At 33.5% G+C, this 12,752-nt stretch overlaps 1 protein-coding gene across 1 annotated transcript; it reads right to left on the reverse strand.

Moving 5' to 3' along the window:
- Positions 1-212: 212 nt before the first annotated feature.
- LOC109178476 lies at positions 213-10,946 on the reverse strand. The gene is made up of 15 exons (XM_019328109.1): positions 10,734-10,946; positions 10,421-10,651; positions 10,204-10,333; positions 5,741-5,803; positions 5,183-5,332; positions 5,017-5,084; positions 3,698-4,427; positions 3,500-3,541; positions 3,198-3,411; positions 2,865-3,109; positions 2,204-2,740; positions 2,026-2,097; positions 1,427-1,955; positions 794-1,330; positions 213-219 (listed from the first exon to the last, which is right to left on the reverse strand). Exons 1-15 carry the CDS (start codon positions 10,944-10,946, stop codon positions 213-215), a joined length of 3,768 nt encoding a protein of 1,255 aa, XP_019183654.1.
- Positions 10,947-12,752: the final 1,806 nt, after the last annotated feature.

Here is a 12,752-nt window from a genome sequence, read left to right on the forward strand (position 1 = left end):
TTTTTTTTTTCCATCTTTATCCTTATTATTTTAAAGAAATGGCATAATTTACCCTTTCCAATTAAAATATTTTTCTCTTTCTCCTTAATTTATCCGCAACTTTCATCGCAAATATTATTATTATTATTATTATTATTATTATTATTATTATTATTATTATTATTATTATTATTATTTGCACCATTGCGATGCACGACTATATATAATTTATATTATATTCTGTATAATATAATAAGATGAAAAATATACATTTTCAAAACTTAATAAAATTGAAATGATGAATTTAGTAATTTTATTAGACATTGTTAAAGACTTCTTTGTTGAACCCATGCAATGCACGGCTATATATATAGTACATAGAATATTCTGTATAATATAATAAGATGAAGAAATATACAATTTAAAAGCTTACTAAATTTGAAATGATAAATTGTGGAATGTTATTACACATTGTTCGTTGTACACAACATTTTTAGTCGTACTAAGATATGGTACATTTTCGCCACAAATCAAAATTTTTAAACCCCTTGGGTTACTAACTCTTGAAACAGCTACGTACAATTGGCCATGGTTAAAGACATGTCTTTTCAACAGCATTCCCACTTTAGAAAGTGTTTGTCCTTGCCTTTTGTTGATTGTCATGGCATAGGATAGCATCAACGGGAATTGCTTCCATTGAAATTTGAAAGGCAATCTTGGATCTGACGGTGTAAGTGACATTCTGGGAATTAATACTCTTATTCCTGCATTTGTACCGCACATGATTTTGGCTTCCAACACGTGATCAGCTAACCTAGTAACAATCAACCTTGTACCGTTGCATAATTTGAGTGTGAGATCAATATTTCTCAAGAGCATAACAGGTGACCCAACTTTCAATGTCAAAGCATGATTTGGTACTCCAGAACATCTCAGCTCATTCAAGAATTTGGGAGTGTGCGAATCTGCTAACATATCAACATTTGAATCTGACTTACAAACAGAATCACAACTCAAGTAAGTCTTACCCTCAGCCGGATTATGATAATTCATGTATTGGTTAATGTTATCTACCACATCTAATGTTGGAGCCAAAATAGCACTGTCATTAAGATATGACAGATCGCCAATACCCAGTCTAAAATGAGGGAATGTGCTATCAACAATTGTAGCAATAGGGTCATCCTCGCACTTCAGCAATAAGTGTTCTGGAATTGTAATATCTGACTCACCATCACTTGAATTACCAACAGTTTCGTCACCTATATTAGCTAACCAGTTTGCAAACTCCTCAATCTCTTTACCCTCGATTTGTGATTGTACACTTCTTAGGCGTAGATTCTTAGTTAGCCTAAATACTTTGCAGGATTTTCAAAGATATGAGGAACTAATGCTCGCCCGAACAATATCATGTCTTGTACCCTTCGGAATTACTGGTAGAATTTGCCTGAAAACGACACCAAAAACAACTGTTTTACCACCAAATGTCATTTCATAACTACTTGGATTTTTGAAACACAACAAATCCCTCATAGTTCGGTCTAGGGCTTCAAAACAAAATTTGTGCATCATTGGAGCTTCATCCCATATTATCAACTTTCTTTGAAAAATAAGCTCTGCTAATGGACTGCCGTCACTTATGTTGCAAGTGGAATCTTCATTAACAGATATCGGTATAGCAAACCGAGAATGTGCAGTTCTTCCACCTGGTAATAAAAGCGAAGCTATGCCGCTAGATGCAACATTTAACACTATTTCCCTCTTAGACCTAAAAGCGGAGGACAATGCTCGCCACAAAAACGTCTTACCAGTCCCTCCATAACCATAAACGAAGAATAACCCACCAGCTTTGCGATCAATATCTGTTAACACCTCATTGTATATGACCTTTTGCTCTTCTGTTAACTGGCTTACCAATTCCTGGTTATCTTTTCTCCTGATCCACACAGTTATATGACAATTCTTCTTGTATAAGCCTGTTTGATATAACATTAAAGGCCTCAAGATTGGCCGTTGGCATTTCAGGAAAGTCCTTCAAACTCTTACCATGAATTGATAACAGCTTTTCAATCTCCACTAAAGCAAAGTTCATCTTTTGAGAGTCAGTCAACACAAAATCTGCATATGTTTATATCAAAATATACTAATTAAGTTAACTACGTTAAACATCAATTGATATTTTGTTAGCAATATAATAAAAATAATATGTAAAATGTATGTGTACCTCTATTTTTCAATTGTTTGCGGATCTGGAATTGTGCATCGTCAGACAATTGTGGCCACGCATCATTCCAAACTGTTTCCGGTTTACCCATGCAACTGCTCATTAACAATGTAACAAATAATCTCCTCAACTGATCTCTTGACGCCCAATGACTGGCTTCATCTATTGCATCAACATATTCGTTATCATCATCAACTAAACCTCTAGCATAACACGCATCTCGAAATGAGGCATAATGGACACCGTTTACAGTCCTGATATCTGCGTAACTTGTAGGGCCACGTATTTTATTCAACAAACATCTCAAATAAAAGATTTCTCTAGTCGCAGGCGGGACATAGAAGATCCTTCCGATTGAGAACCCTTTTTTCCGTGGCTGCCATTTTATAAGGTCTTTCTTCCACACGAATCTTGTTGGCATCTCGACATAAGTAAGCTCTCTTGCATCTGGGAATGTCTTATTAGCCTCAAACCATTCCAAGAACATGCTCTGTGCTATAGTGGGTCTATTAACAGTGTTCTCAACAGGATCATCATCTGCAAACACCACAACTTTGCTGATTAGGGAAGTGAAAGCTTAACCTTTCCACTAAAGGAGCCCTAAGCTGTATATCAAAACCAAACAAACGCCAAACCGCTTCACATGGTGATATGTACTTACAGTCATAGTACATATTAATCCCATCTATGACTTTTCCATTCTCTTCATAATTTCTAGTTTTGTAGAATTCGGTTGTTACCCGATCATGACCCTTGTTAACATACTTGATTAAGCGGGACTGGTTGCGCCACTCAACATTTATATGAGCCTCGTACTTAAGTAATAAATGTCTATTGTGCGGTACCACATATCTGTTGTCCAACGCGATGCCGTTCTTTGTAACTATACGGCCGTTGTCTCCCCGTCTATATACCGGATAACCATCGTCATCAAATGTAGAACACTCAACAAATCTCTTTGGAAAATGTTTTGAACATCGTCCATTTACCATACATGGAGAATTGCTCCTTGCTTTTTCCACATGGACCATGCATCATAAATTCCTCTACAGATTTGTAATATTCTACATCTGTATTTTCATCTGGTATCTCAGCGGAAATGATTTTGTCTAGAGTAACCACTTGACTAACTTCTTTAGTTTTCTCCAAAAAAAGCAGTATATGAGCATGCGGAAGACATCTCTTTTGGAACTCAATGGTATATATAACTGCAACATAATAGCAATTACCAAATAAAGGGAAGGGAACTTATGCTAATTTTAAAGAAATTGGTGTAAGACTAAACAAAAAGATTACCTCCAGCCACAGAGCCAAAAAGTTTATTCTTTCGACAATCAGCTATAAAGGAATCCAACTTCATCTTGAATAATCGGCAAGTTATGTCAGGTCGGTCTTCTGCTTTCAACCTTCAATCTTGTAAAAAACGTTGCACCTCTGGCCACTTTGGGTTGCATGTAAACGTTATAAATAAATATGGGTATCCAATCCATCTACATATTGCCATGGCATCCTGATAGTTTTGTATCATGTATCGAGCTCTGCTTGTAAAACTTGAAGGTAGTATTATTCTCCGACCTTGTGCTGCTGGGTCTACTTCGCCCCTGGTTAAAGCATCGATCAACCCACTATATGTTTCACACCTTAGGCTTTTTTGGTGTGTCCTGATATAAATGAGTCTTCCTGACTCAACCATTGTGTATCCATCGACAACGAACTGTTGGAACAACCGCTTTGCAAATAGAATGGTACTCTGAACAGAATTTCTAGACTGTATGCGATAGCAAAAAAACTCCCTTGGGCTAATCCTGTGTCTACCACCAGAGGAACGGTTGCCGAGTACGTTCAAGAATGCAATGTCTTCCCGATAACCATCTTCACCATATGGAAACAACAACGGGTATTGCAGTGGCAGGTAAGAAGGATTTAATTCACTGATTCTCTGCAGTTTCCCACCCTTAGTTTGAACCACAATATGACGCTCACCAATACTAGTATCAAGATCTCCAACTATTAAAGCTGCTACTTCAGACACTTGCGATAGATTGTATGTCCTGGCATCTTTAGTGCGCTTTCCCAACAACTTAATCTTCACTTCAGCGCATGGATTACTATTAAGCTCAGACATAGCCATCCGAAATGACTTAACCAAAACATTATTATTATCTAGCTCCCTCTGAATGACATTCACTATTTCTACATGAATGTCATCTTGCTCACCAACACCCTTAAAAGAAGAAAAAATATGCATTGATAAGGATCTCAATAAAAATACGTAGGTTTATTGTACTAAGCGCAGTTTGTTTACCTGACAGCATTTATACGGTTGTTCTTTTCATTTGTTGTGTCGTATATGTAAAATTGGGAAAAATGTGGTAGTTTGCCTTCTTCTGGAAGGAGACTGCCCATTAGATGATAGTTTTGTCCACTTAATTGTAAAACAGGAGGTCCGCCGCCCTTGTTCACGCTCGTGTCTATTTTACCGCCCATTGATGTGAAGCAGAACATGTTGTTGTATGTTCTGATGTTTTGGAGAAATTTTCTTGATAATTCGTCATTGCCGAAAAATAGATCATATATACCTTTTGGTGGCAACGTAATCGCCAGCAACTTAATCTTCCCATTGTTGCAGCACAACGAAAACATCGGAGAACCTTTAGTGGAATAATTTTTTTTCCTTACTTCGAACCAAAACAACGCCCCACAATGGTCGCAAATATTGGTTGCATCACCCAAATCACAATACTCATCTGCATTAAAAGGATTTTTTAATAGGCGTCCATATAATGCTGGCATTAGGTATGAAAGTTTTATACATATGCAAACCCAGAGGATGTTGCAATATCGGAGTGTCGCCGTCCATCCTCAATCGTTAGACCCAAATCTGAATTGACTAAAGTTAATGTTAATATTAATTGGGCAATGTCTTTTACAAATACTTTGCTAGCATTCGTTTGTACATAACACAGTTCATATTATTACCTGTTTTGCCATTATTGGCTATTTCAATAAGTAAAGGGATAGATTTCTCTTCAAACGCCGATAGCAAGTCTCTATTTACGACATGATCTTCTTCAGTTGTCGCCTTATGTAAAGGTTGACGCATGACTACTTTATCTTGTGCGCTACAACCTATATTGAACACAATAATAAAAGAAACAATTATCTTTTACTTGATAATATTCAAAATTATATAAGATATGAGTATAGAAAGTTACCAGTTAAGCAAGATGTTGTTATGGTTGATATTGGTTCTTGGAACTCTCCAAAAATAAAATGCTTGCAATTGCTTGAGCCTATGTGTATCTTGCAAGTACCTTTATTAAACATACATAATAATTTACAGTACAGATATCTTAGTCAAGTGTAATACAAAAAAAGAATTTGACAAACATTTTTAAATAATTACAACTATATGGATATTTAAAGACACATAAAATGTATATCGCTAAATTGTAGGAGTTTTACCATTAGTGATGTTACTCATTGGTGTAATTTTTTGAGTAAAACACCCTCTAATAAAATATCGTCTACGAATACTTGCAGTACTTTGCTCTGTACCTTGAGCATCATTATTTGTTGATGATGAATTTTCTAAATTCTCTGTGATATACAATATAACATTATAATTGAAAACAAAATAACATAAGTAACAATCTTATTAATTTAGTACACAACATAATTAATTAGACTATTGTACAACCTAATTTTGTAAGTGCTAAAAATAAGGGAAGCATTATAAGGCAAATTATTGGGGGTACCATGGTACACACAATTGTGTGGACCATGAATATCATGAACATTTTTAATATTTTAAAAGTACATTATTTTTGTAATTAAGGTACATGTAATAAAAGATCCTTATAGCTAAAGTTTATATATTATATAAAACATCTAGCACAATAGTTCAATCTACATTTAATTTTTTTATCTATATTTATTATATAAATTAACATAATATATATATTTAATAGGGTTAGCATTACAATACTACACTTAGACATTCTAGATCATTCCATTTTGTAATAAATATAAGTAAATATATATATATATATATATATATATTTATTTATTTATTTATTTATTTATATTCATATTTATAATTATATATATATTGTTTATTTATTAAAGAAAATAAAGAGATAAGGATGAAGGTGACTCTTATCCTTTCTCTGTCTCAACAGATGTTCGTAGCCCTCTCTCTATCTCAGCCATTTTCTTTCATTTCTGACCTCATTCGTAGCCCTCTCTCTATCTCACAATCTAGAACACATGAGGAAGATGGGTCTAGACCCTTCTCCTCTCTACGTCTCGGCTTCATCTCTCGATCTCCGTGTATCACGACTTCATCTCCATCGCCTTCGTTTATGGACCTTGTCGCTGCTATCTCTCTAACTTTGAGGTGGAAATCTTACTAAAGTGAAGCTCAATTCATCATTCTAGGTTAGTATAATTTTAATTTCGTGAGCTAATTTAAGTTTTTTATGTCTCACTGTATTCATCATCTCCAAACCTCATAGCTGTTCAAATTAGGTCAACTTTTCTCGAATTAAGCTTATTAGTTTTTTAAAACTATGCATGCACTTCGATTTTTAGTAGTTATTGCTTTTATTTTCTTGGATCTAAGGTGTGCATAGTTATTTCTTAGATTTGTACACATTGCATTCCCGATTGTGAAATGGTAATATATGATTATTTTTAGTACAAAATATATGTCCTTAGATTGTTAATTTAGAAACCCCTAACTAAATCTTTGTTTAATTGGTAATGTACCTGTTGTAAATGCTCCAATGGTTATATTATTCAGAGAATTTGTAACCTATAATTTCTTTGTTGTAAATGCTCCAATGGTTATATTATTCAGAGAATTTGTAACCTGTAATTTCTTTTTTGCATGTTTTTTTCTAGGGTGTCAATTGCTGAATTGAATGGGAGAGCAGGCAATGATACCTAAGCAAGCATGTAGAAGACAAAGCAAACTGATATGAAAACTAAGAGATAAGTTTAGGAATTTACCTTTATTTTCTGGATTTTGTTCCCTTTTGATGCCTATAATGGTGGACTTTGTAATTTTCTTCATTGCAATGTGTATCTTTCAAAAAAATATCATTGAATTCTTCATTTTGGCTGACCTATGATAGTGTTTAAACTTGTTTTAGCCTATTTGAATTTAGTAGAATAGTTACAAGTACTTGTGACAATTTGGGCATATTTATACTTTTGGGGCTTTTGAGATTTTCAGTGGAACTGAAGGGTTTTTTGTAGCTATAATGATAGCTGCTGACAACTTTTATTTAATTTTAAATAATATATTGTTTTTCAAACTAATTTTGCACTTTTCCTTCTAAACACTAATAATTCTTTTATGTAATGTTGTATGTTAATGTTAAATATATCTATTGACTTTATTCTGTCTTTGCTAGACTTTCTTTATATATTTTGGTTTATAATTTTAAATTGGCATGCAAGGTAAGATTAGATTACAGCTTAAGTTTTTTACTGAGTGCTGGTTCCTGATTGTGGAACAATACAAATTTGAAATCATTTATATGGGATTCAATGTGTTTGAGATAATTGTATTATGTAAAATAAAGTTGGCTTTAGTTCTTAAATTTGCTGAGCAATGCTTAGTTTAATTTGTTTGGTTGCGTTCACTTTCAACTCTCAAATTGTCATCATACTTGATTATATAATGCATTAATATGCTTGTGTTATTTATTTTTGTCAGTGGAAATAACCGTGTTTTTAAACCGAAATACTAATGATTGGTTTGGTCAATTCACATGTCATCGTAGTATTTTAACAGTATGTTGTAAATAGTCTTAACTTCTGTTGACATATTTAATTAGTTCTGCTTTACCAATTATGTATGAAAACTCCTAATTTAGCAGATTTATCTATTCTTGAGTTGTCCTTTTACCCAAATAGATTGAGGTTTTATATATTTGTTGTCTACTTTAGCAGGTCCAAGTATCTGGGCACTGCAACTCCAGAAACTACAGATTGGCCTGCATGAGGGTTAGAGCTTATCTGTGGAGCTGAATTTGTTAATTAGGTGAGTTTTGAAGGGGGACCACCAAGCTTGGTGATCCAATGGTGATTTTGATGAAGCTTAAGCTGCATGGCATCTATTATTATCATTGCTGCTGGGTAGTATTTTGCCCAGTGGCCATTTGGGGGTAAAGATTTTCAGATTATTTCGGCGTAATTTCGCTTCTTTGTTTAGCCTTTTGGCCTTTTTGATGGTCATGAGTTGCTTAGAGCAACTTTTGGGCTATAAGCTTGTACATACTTGTTTGGGTGGTCACTTTTGGGGCACCTTTGTACAAAATTTTTTAAATTCAATATACGTCCTCAGTTTAAAACCAAAAAAAAAAAAAAAAAAAAAAAAAATCTCACACTTTATTAGTACATTAATTTTTGTATATTAAAAATTAGGTGAGTTTTGAAGGGGGACCACCAAGCTTGGTGATCCCATGGTGATTTAGATGAAGCTTAAGGCCTAAATAATCTGTTATTATCATGGCTGCTGGGCTATATATAGTCCAGTTGCCATTCCTGTTAAAGATTTTCAGATTATTTAGGCCTAATTTGACTTTTTTGATGGTATTGAGTCTTTTGGGCTCTAAGTTTGTACATACTTGTTTGGGTGGTCACTTTTGGGGCACCTTTGTACAGAATTTTTTGAATTGAATATGCGTACTCAGTTTAAAACCAAAAAAAAAAAAAAAAATATCTCACATTAGGTTATGCTATTTTATAAAAATGTTCTTAACTAAAATGTAAATTTGAAAAGCAGCATGTGTTCCATTGACTTGAACTATCATACTATAGTGTATGATTGTTAAACAAAGAAGCCAAATTAGGTTACTATAGTGTTGCATTCAAAATATATATCTATCTCACTTTGAGGTGGAAATCTTTCTAAAGTGAATATCATTTTATTACAACAGATTAATATAATTTGAATTTCTTCATTTAATTTAGGGTTTTTTATGTACATGTTTGTATTCATCATCTCCCAATCCCATAGCTGTTTCAAATTAGTTCAACTTTTCTCGAATTAAGCTTATTAGTTATTTAGTAGTTACTTGATTTGGGATTTTATTATATAGGTTGGGTTATTTTTCTGCTAGTGGTAGATATATGTTGCAATTGAAGTGAACAATTGTGAAGGCAAACAACTTAAGGTACTATACTTTGAATTCAGTAGTTGTAAGTTATAAGATCTACTTTACTGTAGTTTTATACAGTTTGTACTTCATCTAATTAATTACCAACTTTTTAGGGTTTAAACAAATCTCAATAATCCCATGTGTAATGTTCTTAAAGCTACAAAAAAGGTACAATACTCTTATTGAATAATCTCTTTATCTACATTGTCAAGAGCAATCAATTAGCAGTAGTTACACCTCTATTCTAAATAGTAATCCTATGTTGAATCTGTACATATAATGTCTTTTCAGCATGTTTCTTGAATATTTAATTATTCCATTGCATCACCATCATTCTTGAGACTGTACCTAAAGAAAAAATCAAGAAAAATGAAAGATAGGTAATATATATAAAACTGCCCCATAAAAACCAATTGTCCAAACTTTGACCAAATTTGGGACTTAGGTAAAAAATCACAGTCCAAACAAATTACAGTGGTAAAACAATAGCCACTGAATATTCCATATTCTCTATTCCAGCAAGTTGTTGTTTGTACCTTATTTACCTGCAAAAAAAGCTCACTTCCACAAATTACACATAGCAATATGACATATTAGCAGTTATTCACAGTAGTTAATATCAATTAGTGATTAACAGTTATACAATAATAGCAAAACAGTTATCCAACCTTAGAAAATAATACAACAACAATAGTGTCAAAAGTAGGATCACATAGTAGTAGCAAAATACATAATACTAAATTGTCTAGATCATGATAACAATATTTCTTAAGAACAAATGATGCTACATTTTTTTCTTCTTGATGTTGGATTCCTTCAACTTCTTGCCACTTTTGGATGAAGAAACCCCATCCAAAAGTGACCTTTTAGTAGTTACTGAATTGACAACATCATCCACATCCTTTTGAGAGGGCTGCACAGATGCAGGACTATTAACCTCTTCTCCAATAGATGCTTCCTGTATATAACAAAAGGATGATTCAGTTATAAAATTAGGTAATGAAAATTACATAATTTATTAAGACTTTTAGTAAGAATTTCTTACTTCAGAATTTTCATGAGTGTTTGTTTCCTCCTCAAGCATCCTTGACATTAAATCCTGCTCTTGATGCTCCACAAATCTGTCACTATAGGTTTTCAGCAAATCTTCCCTTACCAGCCTCAACACATTGAATGGAGAATTAATACCCCTCTTTAGAGCCTGTTTAAAACCTATTTTAAACAGTATTTTCATTCCCACAATAGCATCCAACTCAAGGGGTACTTCAACATCAACCTGGTTATTTAGTTTGCATTAGTCTATTGTTAATAGCATTAGAGTCTCTACAATAAAGTATTTTTAGGCTACAAAAATTTACCTCCTTGTATTTCTGATACAAAAGAGAAGCAGGGATCCGCACCAGTTCTGCCACTTCTCTATCCCAAAGCAAGAGCGGAACATCTCCACTCTTGTCTAGAGCAATGATCACCACTTTATACTTGACTGTACCCTTAGTATACGGCTTTTGACACTTAGTACAAATGAGTGATCCTCCCTCTTCTTTAAGTTTCTTATTACAACCGGGTGACATGCATGATACATAGTACCACCCATCCTCACAATCTAAACCCTAAATCTCTGCAGCAACATTGTATTCCCCATCCTATAGTATACACATAGATTAATTAATGTGTAAAAGAAATAGAGCAAGTGAGATATAATTTAAGTATGAACAGATAGTAAATTTTTTTGCTTACCTCTTGAATCTTCTTAAGATCATAGCAGGTAGTGACAATGACAGAAGCATTTTTAAAGTCACTAATGCCTGTAGACTGTGAGTGCAGAGTGCCAGTACTAAGACTTCTCATGGGAGTATTTTCAGATTTCAACCTTCAAAAAAATTTTAAAGTTTTCAATATATGAGTGCATTTTTTATCTGACTAATTGTTTCTAGGAATTACAGTATATGAGTAATTACAGTAGATGATTAAATTTTTTATCTGACTAATTATAGTAGATGAGTAAATTTAATAAGACTTAAATTAGGTCTACTTACTTTGACTTGAACTCTAGGAATTCCTCAAAATCCTCATTGAACCAAAGCTTGGTAGCATCGTACGAGCTGGTGATTCACACCTCACCTAAAAAAAAAAATAAGCCATAGATATATTAGGTAACTGAACTGAGTAATAGACATTAGACTAAACAGGATAGAGAAACTCACCACCTTAGCCCGACAGCACTGAATGACTACAATAAGTGGTTCCTTCGAATCACTATTGTAGTACGGCATAAGAGAAGATACATGTTCATTCCACAGTGTGCAGGTCAGGGTGTTATCACTGTGATCCAATCAGTAAAAAATAAAAATTACTGTATTAAAGACTAAATACAGTAATTGGGATAATTGAAGCAAAATAAATTTATTTAAAACTTACGCATTGACTGCAATTTGAAAGTCAATAAGTCGTGTTGCCTTTCCACCTATAATCTTATCCACATGATTATAGATCTCAATGACACGACCACTAACATCTGCAAAGTTAGAAATAATTAGACTCAGATGTTAGCAGCTCAGTTTAGTGAGATATTAAAAATCTTAGCAAATTTAGAGATAGTACCAATAAGTTCCTAGTCATTAACATCGGCAAGGTCTTTTAAATAAAGGAAACTCTTTAAGCGAAACATTTTCAAAGGAAAGCCTATAGAATTTATCTCCTTGACTTGTGTTTTATGGTTGAATTTTATCATATACTGGTGTTCTGTAATATTGTACAGGTAGTAATTTGTGGCAGCCATAAATTTTTTAATTTCAAACAGTTTCCCCTCTTTTAGTATATCTCTATATTTGACCACATTTTTTTTTTTGAATGGTGGCATGAATGTAGTCTCCCTGCCAATAACAAAAACAGAAATGAGTAGGATTTGAAATAGGATTATATTCGTAGATAGCAGTAATATGATGCATTATAAAAAACAAAAGTAGTACCTCTTCATCATGTAACAAAACTTCCATACTCTTGCTGGTCTGGCCCTCTCCCATTTTCTTAAGAACTTCGTATACCCGGACTGCTCTAACCCTGATTGCCCTGAGCTGGTGTTCAGGTTTGATGTTTTTCACAGTAATGAACATTGAAGGCATTTTGTTGAACCAAAAATGATTTCAAATTCAAGGATAGTAACCTGATTTTCGGAAGGAAGATTTGCATCCAGAAGTTGCCCTTTTATAGAGTTAGAAGATTTCAAGCTTTATGAACAACAGCCACTTTATGGGAAATCTAAGATTTCATTGAATGTTTAAAATGCAGATTTAAACTCTGCATATTCTCTGTATAAATTTCTTTTTTTTTTTTTTAACTGTGAGCATCTCTTCAGTTATGCATTTATTATCTGATGA

This window comes from Ipomoea nil, unplaced genomic scaffold (assembly GCF_001879475.1).
Source record: "Ipomoea nil cultivar Tokyo-kokei standard unplaced genomic scaffold, Asagao_1.1 scaffold0848, whole genome shotgun sequence".
Taxonomy (NCBI): Eukaryota; Viridiplantae; Streptophyta; class Magnoliopsida; order Solanales; family Convolvulaceae; genus Ipomoea; species Ipomoea nil.